The sequence below is a fragment of the Lonchura striata genome, chromosome 12 (assembly GCF_046129695.1).
Source record: "Lonchura striata isolate bLonStr1 chromosome 12, bLonStr1.mat, whole genome shotgun sequence".
NCBI classification, from domain to species: Eukaryota; Metazoa; Chordata; class Aves; order Passeriformes; family Estrildidae; genus Lonchura; species Lonchura striata.
Window position 1 is genome coordinate 19,452,070 of NC_134614.1, and position 17,245 is coordinate 19,469,314.

Consider the following 17,245-nt stretch of genomic DNA (forward strand, 5'->3'; position numbering starts at 1 on the left):
GATGCTGTTTGGGCGCCGCTATTTTATTTGCACGTAGCAGGAACAGGTTCTGACAACAACCTTCATCTGGATTAGGCTGTGAGGTGCATTTGCAATGAGCTAGAAGCAAATGTAGCAGAGGATCTGAATTCTAAAATCACGGGGCGTGTGACCCCGAGAAGAAAGGCACATCTTATCTGTCAGCTGGCTGTGCCAGCTCCAAAGAGCCCAAGAAGCCTCACCAAAGCTCTGCTCTGCTCGTGCATTCATGCACACGTGCATTCATTACGACTGACCTGCCCTAGGAAGGTCCATTAAGTGGAACTCATTTCAAGCACAGATGGTCCTGAATAGCTTAATGTCTGTCTGGTGGCCAGAATAAGTGAATTCTTGATGGCCTTAGACTTCTGATCACATACATGCAGCCAAGGAGGAAATGAAAACATGTTTATCATTTTGATAAACAGCCTCTCTCATTGCTGCAGGACACTCCATGTAACTCAGCAGAGTCAAATACCATTAAATTGTCATCACTGTCAAAGAGGGGACGTATAAGTTTTGCTACCTGAGTCATAGTTAATGACTTCTACAATGTATAACACAAATCAGTAGTGCTGTTTGCCTTTTTTTTTATGTTTGTTTACTGATAAGTTCAGGCTTGGCTAGAATGCAGAGGCAAGTTATAATTTTGAAGCGCAAAATATGCTTTTATTATTACCTCCTAGCTAGAGGTATAAACAACAGAGATGACTAGAAGATGGCTTTTTGGCTTCTGCCAGGCATGCACTCAGACCTCATAGGTGATTAGACATTTTAAATCACAGCCTCCCACAGCAGACTCATACTCATGATAAAATATTTCAGTCTGTGGTGTGTAAACTCAAGGTGGCTTTATAACAGAGACAAAAATGAGCATTATTTCAGGAGTTAGTGTCCTCCAATTAGAACAAAACCATTTGTAGGGGTAACAAACAGTTGCCTCTGTTTTACAGCAAGAAAGATCTATTATTTCTACAATTTTCTATTTGAAGTCTGTGCAGAGCAAGGATTTTTGGAATGCTGGGGAATATGAGCAGAGTTGCAATGACACAGAGAGTTGCCATCTCCAACATTCCAGGATCCTCCCTGGCAGGCAGTTCTGTCCCTCTGGCTTTGGTCCCATTTCCTCCATACAAAGCTGAGGTGTCCTGTGAACTGAGTGCTCAGAAAGGATCAGCTTTCTCACTATCATGTCCTGCTAAAGTTTGGTGTGAAGCAGGTATAAGTCATGACAGGACATTTTCATTCATCTCTGAAGCTTCTCGAAGGAAGATCAATTCTCTTCTTGATCTGCAAGTTCCAATTCCATTTCTAATCTGATTTTCTTGGGGCAGAAAGAAATTATATTAAAAAAAATAATACAAAAGTCAGTGGGATAAAACAGCCACTTCATGAAATGTAAGTGTCAGCATAACATTCAGAAGACACTTTGAGGATTTTTAGACCCCTTTCCTCTACTTTTAAATCCAATGGCAAATCCCCTATTGGCTTTAATGAGTTGGATGAGGCTATTGTTGTGGAATCAAAGCCAGAAGCTACTGTAGCTCAATAGACCATAAAGTTCAAAAAACAGGGACATTTGTGGGGTTTATTACGAGGATTCAAACTTTTTCTGCGCTCACAGCCTATCAAGTCAATAATTCACTTTTTTTTTCAGAACTCCCAGCCGTGTAATATCTTGCGAGATATTCCCATAATCCAGATGAGCCATTAAAAAAAAATGGCTGAGGGAATCCATCAGATATTGAATTAGAATATTTCTTGGTGTTCTCCAGCCCCCTCCCCAAAAGGAAGAAAGTTGGAAATAAAAAATAAAAATCACAGAATGCAAAGGTATTTCACATATCCATCTGAACACAGTGGGTGGTTTTCAGTGGAAACTGAAGATGGATTTGTGTTCCTCTCCCCACTCAATTAATTTCCTCATTTATGCAGCTGAAGTAGATTTAAATAGAACCTCCCACCCTCAATATATTTGTGGTATATGTGTTTCTGTGAATGATGTAGTAAGGAGTATGCTTTTTCAATGAGTTTTTTTTCTATTCTCACTGTGTCTGTTTATATCTGTCTCTATTCCCATTTTGTATATGGCTTTTTAAAAGTCTCACATGTACATGCACGGTTGGTAAAATCTATAAAAGCAAAACACATTGCATGCAATGCTACCCAGTAGGCATCCATAGGCTAAACATGGATTAATGCAAATATCTGATCCCACTTAACAGATTTTCCTGAAAAATAGGCTGTATAACCTCCAGAATTTTCTCCATGTGAGGTGGATTTTTTCTTCTCTGTTAGCACTGGAAGGGGTCTTTCTATTATTATAATTATTAATATTTGAATACCTTTATAGACTATGTAGATAAAACTTCCAATTAATGTATTCAACTTCCTAGCAGTTTAAAAAAAATGTTTTTTCATTGCTTTTGTAGTGTCATTATGTTTTGACCCTCCTAAACAACTACACATTTTGAGCTAAATTCATTACTGCTCCAGCATCTTGAGCTTCCACATAACAATTAAAGGTGTTATAAAGCTCTTCCACCACAACCCAATATTCTGAATAGATAACGAAATAAGCAAGACTAGAACATGTGGTTCTTAGTACTCTTACAGCAAATTTATAGAGAAAATTAAGCATTTAGGTTATTCACAAATATTTACCACACAGTCTGTGTAGTCTAAAATTAGAAATGCTTATTACTGTGTACATTATCTTTATTGTTGAAGTTGCAATCAATAAAATCACAAATCTCTCTTCTCCTAGGGCATGACCATAAGATGGATTAAACCAATGAGAATCTTTCATTGCTTTCAATATGATTTGGATAGGGGAACAGGGAATTTGTGTGAAGGATTACTTCATAGAAAATGCAAGCATTTGGGGCTGAGTTGATTATCACAATTCCTCTTACTCCTCAGATACATTCCAAAGCCCATTTGTCAGAGGATGGCTCTCTGAATTGTTGGGATCTCTCTTTTTTTGATGCCTATTGGCTTCCAAAAGGCTTGTGTCAGCAGCCCAAACACATCTAATAATGAAGAGGTGCAGCAGCATGTCTCTCCAGATGACTTCAAGATTTACTACAGAGTTATTCTCATGCTTGCAAACTCCACCATATGACCAACATCAGGCAAGGCAGAATTCTCCCTGCCTACCTGCCCAGTGCTTCACTAAAAATGCCACATTTGTAGAAACCCCAGGTCCTGGTAGGGCAATGCCACTGGACTGCCAGACCTCTACCAAAACCCTTTGTTGACAGCCAGATGTGGATCAGCATCTCCACACTTCTTATTGTCCTACCTGGCCACACAGCACACAGTGTCAAAAGATCTCAATATTCTTTCAAAAAGAGCGAAATCCAAAAATATGAGTAATGTGGTTTATGCTGTAGTAAACACTGTGCACTTAGCAATTCTTAATGGCATGAAGAAATAAAGCTCTTCTAGAAAATGTGTCACCATAGGACACGAGAAAGCACAACATGAGCCACTGCGATGGCAAGGTAAAAAAGAAGAAGGTTTATTTCCTGACTCTAACTTTTATACTTTTCCAAAGGTGACAGTGGATTGGAGAGTGAATGGACCACCTCTCCAAAGACATTGGACAAACCACCAGTACATTAACTTCTGCCACCCCCAAGAAGGAATGCAAAACAATATGTTGTTTATAGAAAATGTATGGGAAAGTTTTCTAACAGAATGTAAACTCAGAAAGCTTTAGAAAATCTGAAGAATCAGGGTGACAAAAATGTTGCACATCCTGCCCTTTAGTGGGCAGCACATGAAGTTTTGTACTAAGTTGAAACAAACCCTGCCAAATTTGTGCTGCAATTTCAGAAAGTAGCCACATACCTGTGGGGAACAGCCTGACACTATTAAACACTCGGTGATCGTGAGCTAAATGCAATCTGAACTGAGGAATGGAGAAATTACCTGGGCAGGGCATTAGCCCACCGTGGTGTTTGTCTCCTTGCAGTGCAGAGCAGAGGTGAAGGGGAATGGCACACCTGACACCTCATTTCTGTGCTCAGCATATGGCACAAACACCAAGCACTCATAAGCCCAAAGCCACCGTGGATCTGTCGATCACTCCCCTGTGCTCCCCTTCTGATAAAACTATTGCAAATGCTCAGAAAGAACAATTAGGGAGGAGACAAATTAAACCTGGTGATCTCACACACAATGGAAATGTTTCCTGCCTTAAATCTGCCTATCTAGTGAGTAGGGGAGCAGAGGAAAGTGCTGTTGGGCCACCCTGTAATCTCATTGTCATTCCCTAAGGGCTGAGTACTAGCACAGAATCAAATATTTGAAGAAAAATCTTATTCCTGGATGATTCCCTTAGTCTCTGTCCTTGTATGAGAAAATATTTGGGGAAGAGGTCTCCAATATTACAAGTATAAAACCAGCCAACAATGATTGCACATTTTCTGTAGTATTTTACCTACATTTCTTCAGGCCCAGACATTGACAATGTTATTTTTAGGCCAAAAATTATGTGGATGTCATAGACTTCTAATATAAGAAAGGCAAGTGAACTTATCTACATTTTCCATTAAAAATGTAGTGTAACAGTATCTGGCTTATTTGGGAGCACACAACAAGACAGAAATGAAACTGTAATCCCACCTGTACAAAAGCTGGGCAGAGGCACAGACAGGAGCACGCCTGGGTGCTTTGATTAGCCACTGCTGCTCTTCCTAATCAGAGTGTCAATATTCTCTTTTTTTTTTTTTTTTTTTTTTTTTTTTTTTTTTTTTTTTTTTTTTTGCCAGAAGGAGGAACGTGTGAAGTTATAGCAGCACACAGATGCTGTAATAAGAATCGAATTGAGGAAAGATCACAAACAGTAAAATGCTCCTGTCTACCTGGGAAAGTGGCTGGGACTACAAGAAACAGACCTTCCTGTGTTGATGGCAAGTAGCTCCTCCTGTGTATATGTTTCTGTTTGTGTACCATCCATTGCAGCTAGAAAGCTGGAAGTCCACAGATTATGCATAGGAATTTTGTTGTGTTCTTTATCTTACAAAATAGAAAAATCTATAAGCATGTGTATCTATTTAGACCACTTTCTTGCTACTTCAGTGCATAGTTCTGTGCACATGGGTCATGCTAAGATTTAACTGAAAACTGTAAGAATATTGCCCAGTATGCATGCTTTGATGAGTACAAGAGATTTATTATTGATAAATACCTGGATAAAATTATCCCTTGAGTCACTTTACGGGGCCCCTTCAGTGCCACATTAGTTTTGATTCATAAATATTTCAAAGGACAGCTGCCATTCATTTTGATTTAATTAGTCATTTGGAAAGTCAGTGGCAAGATAACATAAATAAATGAATCTTCTATTCTAGTCTTGAAACAAACATTACAGAAAGCAGGAAAAAAATCTTTTTTTCTTAAAATCACTGCTGCTGTTTCTTGTCATGGGGATTTGGTTTTTTTATTTTTTTTTTTTTCTGAAGGAAAAGCGCGATGTTATTTGTGTCTGGGTTTCATATGAGGTTTAGCTCCACAGGGTGTTTTCCTCTCTGGGGCTCCCCTGCCAGCACAGCAAGGTGAAACCACACAGCAATCAGGGAGAGATGCACGGCTGGGAAGTGCTTAGTAAAATATAAATCTCATAAGAAGATGGGGAGTAAGTGGTACTAATCCCATTAGTTACCCTTCTCAAACAAGCTGCTCTGTGCTGCAGAATCCCCCAGTGCAGCAGCTCTGTGGAATGGAGCATCTTGTAAAAATCCCTCGCTGTTCTTTTTGGTGAGCGTTGTGTTGTTTGTACCAACCCACAGGTGCTTCAGAGAGCCACAGGCTGGTTTTGTGCAGCACTGTAGGCTCTGTGCTGGGCTCTCCTCACTCTTTCCACGTTGGAATCCCATGGGTAGTGTTTTCTGGCAGATTTGGGAGCACCCATGGTTTCCTCTTTGGGTCTGTGTTTGGCACTCAGCTTCACCCCAAACGACAGTGGGCAGCTCTGCCAGCAAATATTGGAAAAAATATTCTCTTCTGGGTAACTTTCCTCAATCCCAGGCTGCCAAGGCATTAGAATGGAGCAGGGAGTGGTCCAGTGTAGTTAGACAGGAATATTGTTGGATGTTGTGGAATGGAGTATTGTGCAGACAAAGACCATTCTTGCATATTTGACACCAAGAAGGGGAAAGATTAGGGGCTGCCTTTGAGGAATGAGAACCTTGTGTTTTCTCAGTAGGTATTTCTGGCATGTGGATATTTGGTTCATACATTAAATATATGAAATGAAATGTTTTATTATTTAAAAAACACATTAAAATTTTTAAATTATGAAGCAGCGTTTCATAGCTTGTTACACTGGGAATGCAATTCAGCTTCTGAACTCATGATTAAAACCATGCTATGAATGCACCTGTGAATGATTATGCTTTAGTCCACATCCTGTCATTCTGTTATTGCCTAATTACCCTGATAAAAAGGAGCTTTTCTTTTTCTGCTAAGCACACTCATAAAACCATAGGTGAAAACTACAGCTGGTTGTAACCAAAGATCAGCTGTACAAGCCTTGAAGAATTTCATGTTCTTCATCAGGTCGTGAAACACAGAGGCAGCAGATAGAGCAGACACCATTAATTTAGCCCTCAAAACTCTGTTCAGAGAAGCTCAAAGAGTGCTGTGTTAAGAAAAAAAGTCAGGTGCAGGTGTGGACTGGAGCCTAATTGCTCTGCCAGGATTACAATAAAGTGTTATTGTCTGGAATTTTGAAAGGAGTTAGGATAAAACAATGGCTAATATGAAAGCATAAGGCAAGTCCCATTGAAGTCACTGGTAAGACTCTCTGTGACTTCAAAGCCAGCAAATGTGAACTACAAAGGAATATCTTCCCCTTTCAAGTTTGGTTCTAGTCAGCCCATAGCTGCTTTTGTAGATGGCTGGAGAACAGTTCAAAAGCCCAATATGCTGCTGGTAAAAATTAATCCAAGGGACATTTGCTTTGGCCTTTGTTTTATCCCAGACTTTGCTTTGTGGCTTTTGACATACTGACCTGGCTTAAGTCAAAACTTTTTCCAGTTTGGTGTTTCCATTCTTGTTAAGACAAACTCCCAAAACTTCCCATGGGAATCCCATTGACGTCAGTGCTTTAACTCACACAAAGATTTGGGATTTGCTGTTTATTTTGTGCCTGAGAACATATCAAAAGGTCACCTGCAACTTTCTACCTTCTTTGTCAACCATATTGAAAGGATTAAGACCGGTTAATCTCACACTAGGTTTTATTTACAGTGTGTAAATGTATATAATTTCAAGCCATAATGTGTCACTAAGAAATCTTGCTTGAGTCCTAATTAAATATCCACAGGTTTGCAGGTGAAGCAATGTACTCACACCCAAACAAAGGCATCACTTCTGAGAGGGGACAAGGACTGGGAGACCCCTGTGAGCAGTTTGGCTGTTGGCTGGTCATCACCTCAAGCCATCTCCACCCCATGGCTGAGTACTAGTGTGTATAAAGCAGGCTGAAGCTCAGTATTGCCCTGCCAAACTGTGATTTAATGCTATTAAGATCAAGCTTTTGGTGCTTCCCAGTTAAATTTCATCAGAAAACACCTCCTCAAGGCTGCTGCTTTGACAGTTTTGAGTCCATGCTGCAGAGGAGAGATTGCATTGCCTTCCACTCCTACCAGCTATTGCCCTGGGGCACAGCTGGGCTGGTGGAGAGCTGGCTTTGTTTTCTCTTTCAGATAATACAATTATCTGTAGGAATCATCTTAACATTTTTAATAAGTGTCAGGGCTGATGATGCATATCTTTTTGTCCCTTTTGTTGGGAGGTCTGACCATGGGTAGCACACCATCCCAGTACACAGGGCTTGGCTTGCAGTCCTCCTCCTGCATGGGACAAAATTCAGGCTGAGGTTATTTGTACTAGGAAGGGCATGAAGTTGATGTGTATTCCCAATTATCACTTCCTGCCAAGTCCAGCAAACTTCTTCTTTGGGGTCTCATCTTAATAAATTATAGTGAGGCCAGGCCATGGCAACCTCAGAAGTTATAAATTATTATTTGTATTATTCAACAGACACTGTCCTAAAAGCTGCTCCATCACCAGTGAATTATGCAGTAGCATCAGTGGGAGCAAAACAAAAGCCAAACCTTGCCATGAAACACAGACACCAGTTTCTGTTTCTTTGCCTATTTTGTTGCACATTTACTTTCATGATTCTTTTCACTACTTCAAGGTCTTTTTTGTTTGAAGGATGGTTTGAAATGCTCCCTTCCCTCTCAACAATTTATCTTGCCTGCCACTTGGCCACAGCATATACCATGGGCATCAGGCTGCTCAGCTCTCTGCCATGGATATTATTATTTTCTTCATTTGCCCAGATACCTCTCCAGAGGAAGTCCCTTTTTCTGGGGAAAGCAATGCCCAGCATTTCCTGTGGGCTCATGAAGGCCCTCGGGTGCCTCAGCAGAAATCCCTGTCACTGGTGCAATTTCTCCTGTGGGTTGAGGTTTTATTCCTCTGTCATATCATTACTACTAAAAAAGGTACTTATAACTTTAATACTATCACTTTTATACTGGGAATATTGTGCTTTGCACCGTATCCTTTAAAGTGGTATTGAAGCATCCTGTACAGTCAGTAGGTAGTTATGTCTGTGTGTTCTTCAAGGCTTGTGAATAATATATAATTTGTTCATCTATATTGGAGTTTACTGTGTTACAGTCAGTGCTCTCAGACACACATATTTTTTAATGTTTCATTTTTCTGTTCCCTTCCCTTCAATCTTCTTCCAGGCTATTTTAAACTCTTTCACAGGCAACCTCATATTTCTTGCATAATTATCTGTGAAATTTGTTGGACCACAGAGTATGGAATAACAGGAAAGCACCTGCACTGGCTTTTGAAATCAGCCACAAAGGAACTTTCATGCAGGTTGTGCAAATTGCCAGTGCTTTTAGGAAATGAGGTGGGTTTAATACTGGTGAAAACCAATGAGCAAAAAGGAAGGTGCTACTAAAATTCTTAGCAGTATCTCTCCCTCCAAATTGTACCTGTGAGAAAGGCCTCTGCAGACACGTGAGGTGATCCCATCCCATGTTTTGTGCAACACAGGATTTGAAGCATTAACTCTCAGGCAACAGGATTAGTGGTTTAGTCTCCATGGTTTACTCTTGTCCTGTTTTACACCAGTCATGCATCAGGGGAAAGAAAAGTAATTCACTGATACAGAAAAATAAAATAAAATCAAGCCAGTATTTTCATTTTTCACAGATTGATTTTGGGTCACCTCAAGTTTCAGATCATTCCACAATGTATGGAGTATTAGCACAGATGTACATACTTCAGATTTCTGTTAGTCTGAGGATCACTAGCCACCGTGTGGTCCTGTGAATTTACATCACACTTCATCAGGGCAGCACTACCAAAGCAAACATGAGGTTGCTGACCAGTGGGAGCACCCTGACTTTTAATTCCTTTCTGGGCCAGCACCTCACACCTCTCCAGCTGTGCTGCTGGAGGTTTGGTGCTGCTCATCCTTATTTCCCATGTGCAATAGCTGGAGCAGAGAGAGGACAGCATTGCATTTGCTGTGTTTGTCCTGCTTTCTCCCACCCAGGACCCACAAACAGAAAGGTCCCATCTGGTCTGTGTCTCCCTAGGCAGACAGTAAGTGCAGCCACCCTGCTGACATCAGTTAATTTAGTTTTATTTTTAAATTATGGGCAAGACATCGATTGTGGAGCAAGCATCCATAATTCAGGAGTGTTCCTTCAGGACAGAGGTGCAGCTCAGCCCCTCGTGCTGGTGCTCAGCCTCAGCATCCTCCCACTGCACTGCACCCACCAGCTGAGAGGTGGGCATGGGATGCTCAGACACTTCCTGGCTCTGCCTGCAGTGAAAGCAGGATTCAAGCCTTGTAGAGCCAAATGAAAGACTCCTATTGACTTTGGGTCAGGTCCTTAGTAAATGCTTTGTTAGAGATAATCCTGTATCTATCAGCACTTACATCAAGTGAAAACAGTTCACAGTCACAAAGCCAATAGTTTTCTATTTATCTAATGTGTACTTTAGGTGGTATCACCAGAAAGCCTTTTTTTTTCCCACTCTGTGAAAATACCTTCAATCAATTCTTATTTCTTGAAGAAAGGGGGAAAAATGCTTTTTGAAATCCAAGGAGTCAGCTTCTCATCTCTCTAGCTGTGCTTCGGCCTAGATAAGAAGAGATCTCAGGGTCCCATATTATTAATTCACTGTCTATATGAATAACGAGCAGCCTTGGTGAATTATTCTACACTTCTGGGAAAATCTATAGCCCTGTCCTTCTTCAGCACCACTGGAACCAAGCAGTAAGCTCATATTTATTTTTATTTGGTGAATTCAGATGACTTAATTTGTAAGGAGGAAAAAAATGTCTCTCTTCCCCACTGACATCCATTTAGCAAGCTGAGAAAAAGTCACAGAATATTGCATGTGCTATTAAAAAAAAGAAGAGGGGGCAAAGAAGTCTTAACTTCACTGAAATATTTTAGGCTTTTGTTTTGTCCTGATCTTGTCTTCTTGAAACGCCCTTGCAGCCAGATCCTGAGAGGTGCTGACTTCAGAGGGAGCAAAAGCAGAGCTGGCAGCAGCCATGCAGAGTAATTAATTCATTTACCCAGGCACAGAAGCTCTCATTACCAGTTTGCCTTCCCATTGCAGGGCAGAGGCTGGAGGGAGCAGAGGGGAGGCGTGTGCCTGACCCTGCCAACGCTGGCTGAGGTTTTGTGTCAGGGCACAGCCTCATCCCCTGATCCAGAGCATCAGTGAGCAGCCTGGGGAGAGCAGAGAGGCTCTGCTTCTCCCTGAGCAAGTGGGTGTGCAAACAAATCTCTGTGTGGGCAGTGATCTATATCTATGCATATATATATATATATATATTTATGTGTGTGTATGCAGAGCCACCCTGCCACGGGTGGTGCCTGACAGCACCCAGAGCTGCTCAGACACACAAGGATGTTTTTCTGTGATTAAGGTGCACCCAGGCAGGACATTCAAGGAGCAAATGTGCAGCTCACCTGAGCCAGGCTGCAGTCAGGGCTCCCCCATCTCCCAGGCAGAGCTGTGCTGTTCCTGCTGCATGCAACCTGCAGCAGGCCCTGGGGCCAGGGGAATGGATGCTCCTGGTGTGAGGATGGTGCAGCTAATGAGAGCCTCTGACTGTGGGGTTGTGTGAGTACCTCTTCATTGCAGTTATCATTTGTCTCCCCACCTATGTTTTAAATTTCTTTCTTTTTCCAGTAACGTTGTGGTTTTCTGCACAGCAAAGCAACCACCCTTTTTAATACCAAGCTCATAGAACAGCTGACTAATCCACCCCTGGTGCAATGCAGAGAGCTCACTTCAATCCCAATTTCAGCAGGAAAAAAAATTTCTTTTTTCTACTGAAGAGGGGAAATAAAGCTGTAAGTCATGGCACTGTCTCCATTGTGAGAGGGGTGGTCTCTTTCCCAGGTTCCAGCTGGCAGATTTCAGAGGGAGCAGAGCCCTCACAGCCAACCAAGGTGCACAAACAGCATCCCTGTGGTGAAATTAGGGAATGGCATGGCTCTGGAGCAGTGTGAAGACACACAGGAACATATAATTACTTCACCTCCATACAGAGGAAAGTAACCTTTCGCTCACATACTTGCAATAAACCCACTAGAGGCTAAATGGAAAAACAGTAGGAGATTTCTCCTCTAATAGGTAGCATTAAGTGTTAATCACAGCACTGGAAGAGCCTGGGAAGAGGGTTTGGAGGCAGGGAGGGCAGCCAGCCCTGTGCCAGTGTGTGCCAGGCACCACAGGGAAAAGAAGCACGAGCTGGAAGGGAAAAGAGCCTAGAGAAAATTCCTGGGCAGGGATGAAGCCACAGGCAGATGCATGGGTTCAGGTTAAGGACTGCTCAGGCTGCCTGGAGAGCACAGAGAAAACCAGGACAAGGGGTTTCACTGCTTTGCAGACACAGATCTGCTTTGGTGAGCCCACAGCAGGAGACTCAGCCCCCTGTGACCCATGTGCAAGTACACAGATGGCAGATCTAGGGGCAAAACCAGCTACAGCAGTGCTAAGGAAGGTTGCAGACAACAACCCTTCACCCAGCAGTGCTCAGGGAGACATTTCCACACATCAGGAAGGTGCAGTCTGATGTGTGTCTGCCCTGCATGGCAGCAGGAGAAAGATTTGCTCCCTTTTCTTCATCTGTGTGATCCAGCTGATGGAGGACTTGTGGGATCTCAGGAGCAGGAGGGTTAAACCTTTACACCCTGCCTTTAAACAAGCACTGGGTTGGTTCATCTTTCCCTTGTGTGGCAAAGCACACGTGCCCAGCCCAAGTGCAGCATCCAAAATGCTCTCAGTGGTTTGATACCCAGATTTTCAGCTGGTGTAAACTGACCCCTGAAACCCTGAGAGACTTGCTGGTTTGTGCCAAATGGTTTGTGGGCTTTAGGAAAATGAACAGGATGGTGCCTGGCTATTAATCCTTGCTCACAGTCCTCAGGGAATGTGTTGGATCAGTGTCCAGCTAATCCACGGCCAAGGGGAACTTAGGGAAACATTAGGGTCGGGTTAGCATCTGTGCTGTATCCTCTGACACCAAATCCTGGCAGGAATTCTGATGATACTTCATCTCTGCCAGGGAAGGCCATATTATTAATTGGCTAATTCTGTATAAGCTCACAGCACACATCTTTTCTGCATCAGATGCTGTGGTTTTGGTGCACTGTAAAATGCTGTGTGCCTACAGGTGTCTCTGATGCACTATAGAAAATACCTGATTGGAGTAATGCAGAGCAGGAAGCCTTTTTTCCTTTTCTTTCAAAGCTACCTTCCATCTATAAACATGGAGCTAGTTCACAAGGCTTGATTGTGGTTTGTAGGATTAGGGTTTGAACACCAAAGAAGTGGATGATTAAGTAAGAATTAAAAATGCTCCTCCACAGTGAGCTCTCTTTAAATTAATAAACAAGAACCTGAAGCTATTACACACTGAAATTTTAAAGAGGCAGTGACCAAATCTTTGAAGGAAGCAAGCACATAATTTATCCTTTTACTGATGAAGAGAGCTCAAATAGGAGTCACTAATTTAGCACTGAGACTGTCTGTTGTGTTGAATTGTGTTACTTAATCTGGCAGCTGCAACTGGAAGCAGGCAAGTCAACACGTGTTTAATTGATTTCAGAGAATCAATTATCCATACAATTGATCAGAGACACATTTACAGTTCCTCCTCTCAGAATAAGACCAGGTCACTGTAGGACCCAAGCCCCTCAGCAGTTTGTCAGTCTGTAGCTTGCTTTGGGAGATTTTTGTACATTAATATTGCAGAATTGTCTTAAGTTTAGGAATCAAGTAAAGACATTGCAAGCAAGAGATTTCTATCAAATCTTAGGCTTTTTGCTGAGGAAGTGTGCTACTCAGCATGTAAATAACCTTCAGAGTTTGGAACAGGTCTCCATATGCAGGTGTCAAAAAGCAGTTTACTAATCCTGTGTATCAAAGTAAGAATTATTCTTCTTTGGGAGCTCTTCTCAAAGACCATTCAGCTTGTTACAAGTTTAAGCAAGATGGACAATAATTTCAATATTATTTAAATAGTGCTGCCTCTCCCTTTTGAAACCATCATGCAAAAGACAGTGGTGGGGAGAGGAGCTGTGCTCCACAATTTTAGCATTCTGCCCTATGTCATTAGTACATAAAAGCTATTCTGCAGGCAGATGGATTGCTTTTAATATGAGGGTTTGTGTAATCATTTCCTTTTGATTACAATTCCTAGGCAGCAACCCTACAGCAGAGTTTTCAAGATGCATGTGCATGGTCAGTACATTTTTTTTTATCTTCCAAATGTGCCCTGAACTCAGGAACAGCAAGGTGAAACATAACATCAGCACAAACCATCACTCAGAAATGAAATGGAGAAGCAAATGACACTGTCTTAACTGAGGACAAAGGCAAATCTCCCATTAACTCAAATGAGAGTAGAAAACATCTCTCTCTATTGATTTTCTTATTACAAAATGCCCTTTCCTTTTTCTCCAGACCCCTCCACGAAATACCATCAAATACAGTTGTGTGTAATATAGTTATGCAAATAACAAATGAACTCTATTTCCTTTAGCAGTTTCCTTTCCTCCTCTTGAAAATTGCCAACTGGATGAACACTTTTTAAAAGCAGAGCACCTGTTGTGTATAAAACCCCAAGTTGATTAGTGCAGTGAATACCTGTATATCCAATATATTTAATATAAATATAATATATATATATATTAGTTATCCAAGGACAAAGGTACCCCTTGCTCTGAGCAGGATGTGGAACAGGACAGTGACCATTGCTTTACACCAGAGCACAGGGGCAGGGCAGCAGAGGAGAAAATCTGTATCCTTTTGGACAGGTTGTGCTTCCCCTGGAGGCTACTCTCGTTGCATTGGTGCTGTTCATTTCCCTGGTTTGTCTGATGAATTTGGGTGATCTGAATGTCAGGCAGGGAATCAGGTGAGCTTTTTGTGGAGAAATGAAGTGCTTCCCTCTTGCACTGGGACTGCTCCTATCCTGGGATGGGTGTGCAGTTCCAGCCACTCTGTCTCTAAAAATTAGGTGAATTAATTCATGGGGCCAGGTGTGGAATAGGTTTTTACTGCTCAGGAGAGCAGGCAGCCTCTGTTGAGAGAGATTTGTAGGACAGCAGAAGAAAGAGGAGTAGGAATCTGCTGTCAGATCAGGAATCTCCTGTCAGACCAGGGATGGAGAAAGGCTAAAAAAGCAGTGGGGGTTTAATTGCTATAAACTCCCCATCAATAAATGTAGCTTGGAAATTAGAAGAGTACTACTAGCCCTAAGAGGGGGCTGGTAACAGCTTCCCACCAGGGATGACAGCTGGTTTTGAAGACTTCCAGTGTCTGTTGTCTCACCCACAAAATGCAAAGTAAATGGTATTATTTGATCAAACAACACTGCAGCATACTGGTGAGCAATAGGTGGATCACAGACATAAAATGCTAAATGCTGTACAGCAGACTCATAAAGTTCATTTTTATGTTAGAGGCCAAAAAAACTCTCTTGAAGTTTTTAGTTACAGTTTGGCTTTATTTGATAGAATCATTTTTTATTGTTTGGTTGACTGACATTGGTATTTCTTTTTTATTCATTTATTTGCAATAACCTGCTGATAAATCAGCTTTAGCAGTGGAACCAATTAATTCTCCATTGTAAATATTGACTTAGATATTTTTAATCTATTCTGTTTGTCAGAGATGGCAATCCTGGACTTCCCTGGATGTGCAATAATGAGGCAGCATTGCAGAATCATTTTCTACTGCTCCTCTGAAACAGCCCTTGTAAATTCGCTGTGATCATTGCAGAAAAAAAGACCCCACAGCATTTGCAAACACAAATTAAGTAAATTATGGTTTTCCTACCTGGCTTGCACTCTACCAATGACCCCTGGTGTCCACAAGTAGGGATGGGATTCTAGCAAAATATATTAATTTGAGTTTTCAAGTTTTCCAGCTGAGCTGCTCATTAACACATGGCCTGATGGAAACTGTGATCAGAAATTATCTGTGATTACAATAGGCATGGTCTAAATATATTTTGTGTAGCCAGGTTGGATAAATAGAATGACTGGGGGAGGTTTTGAAATTCCTAAAATTCAAACCTAATTGCAAATCACTCAGGTCTTTGGTTTACTGTTTCATGGCACCTTTTGAAAGCTGATACAATTTCCTACTAGAAGGAATAAATTGACAAACCAGGTTAGAAGCTTAAGCTCTGAATGAAACAACCCTTATTCACAGGTCTTCAGTGAAATCCTGAATCCTATCAGTGTATTTCTCAAATCATCAGGAACTCTAATTTGTAGCTAGCTTTGGGTTAGACCCTTTCCATCTGAACCACTCTCATTTTAAACTCATTATTTATGGTAAGCATAGCCGCACTCTTCATGCATTTTGCATATTCAATTTTCAAGTCAAAATATAGGAGCTGCATTAGCTGCAGTGCTCCCAGCAGGTAATCAGGCTCCTGCAACATCAAACCTTATGTCACCACCAGTAATAGGCTGAAATAGTCCTACCCTCAGAAGGACCATGCCTGCCCAGCTCCTATTAAAATTAATGGGCACTGGGCATCCAGTCCCTCTAGGCAGCTTTGGAAATATCAGCCAAAATGTAGTTGTAAGTATTAACCTTTAGGAAGTTAGTGTTGGCAGCTTCCCAGGGCTGAGCACTGACTGAGCCCAGCCCTGCTTGGATGGGAGCAGCTCCTGGGGGCTGTTCTGGCTGAGCAGAGCCCTGGAATTCCTGGGCAGGGAATTGCCAGGCTGCCCTTCCCTTCCCTGCACCGAGCCTGGCTTTTTTCCTGGCCATCGAAAGGAAGGAAACCCAATCCCTTAAAAGTCAGTAGAGGCGGTGTGAAAATGCTGCTCTGACTCAATGTTGAAGTCTGGGGCAGAAATGACAAAAATATTGCAGGCTGACTGTTAAAATAAGTATATTTGGTATAGGAAAAAAAAATTGTCTGTAAATTCTTTTATATATTAAACCTTGTAAAGAACTTTGCCCTGCTGATTTAACATTCTTTAATTAGTTGGGTTTTTTCAGATTTTTTTTCCTTTCCTGTCTGTGCTTGCAAAGAAAAATAGTCTGGCATTTTAAAAGAAAAATGGGATTAGAATAATTTATTATTGGATTACTATTAAACTAATAGAAACAGCCATATAAATTCATTTCTATAAACAACCTCCAGGTCTCAGGTCTAATCCATACAGATGGTGACCTGTGTGGAAGCAGTGTTCCAGGAATAAATTTGCTGGTTTAGACTGGAGGGCTTCAACCCAGCTAATAAACTCTCAGTGGTGCATGACTGAAATGTTACTGCAGTAGCTAGAGAGCAAACTGTCCCCTGTTTCACTTTTTTTTTCACCAAATAGTTCTAAAATAACCAAAGTGTAATCACCACACTCAACTAGCAGATTGTTCATGGACACAAAATACAGTCCTAAATCAAATAAATTGCTAGCTATGAAGCATTTGCTGGGCTCTGCTTTGCATGGTATGAGATAAGAAGCAAATATAATGTACTGGTCTCTATTACTAAATGCTGCTAAAAGTACAAAGTGATAAATGTGCTCTTTCAATTTCAATATAGCATCATTAGCAGAGAAACCCTCTAAAGATCACCAGCATGTTAATGACCTGCATCTTCACCACCACTGTGAGTGCAGCTCTG

The 17,245-nt window shown here is 41.5% G+C and overlaps 1 protein-coding gene across 1 annotated transcript in view; it reads left to right on the plus strand.

Annotated features, from left to right (window-relative positions):
- Positions 1 to 17,245, plus strand: part of TAFA1 (TAFA chemokine like family member 1) — a 210,019-nt gene that overhangs the window by 163,038 nt on the left and 29,736 nt on the right. The window contains exon 3 of the mRNA XM_021550941.3: positions 4,797 to 4,937. Within this exon, the coding sequence (XP_021406616.1) occupies positions 4,797 to 4,937 (141 nt within the window). The remainder of the gene's footprint in view (positions 1 to 4,796; positions 4,938 to 17,245) is intronic.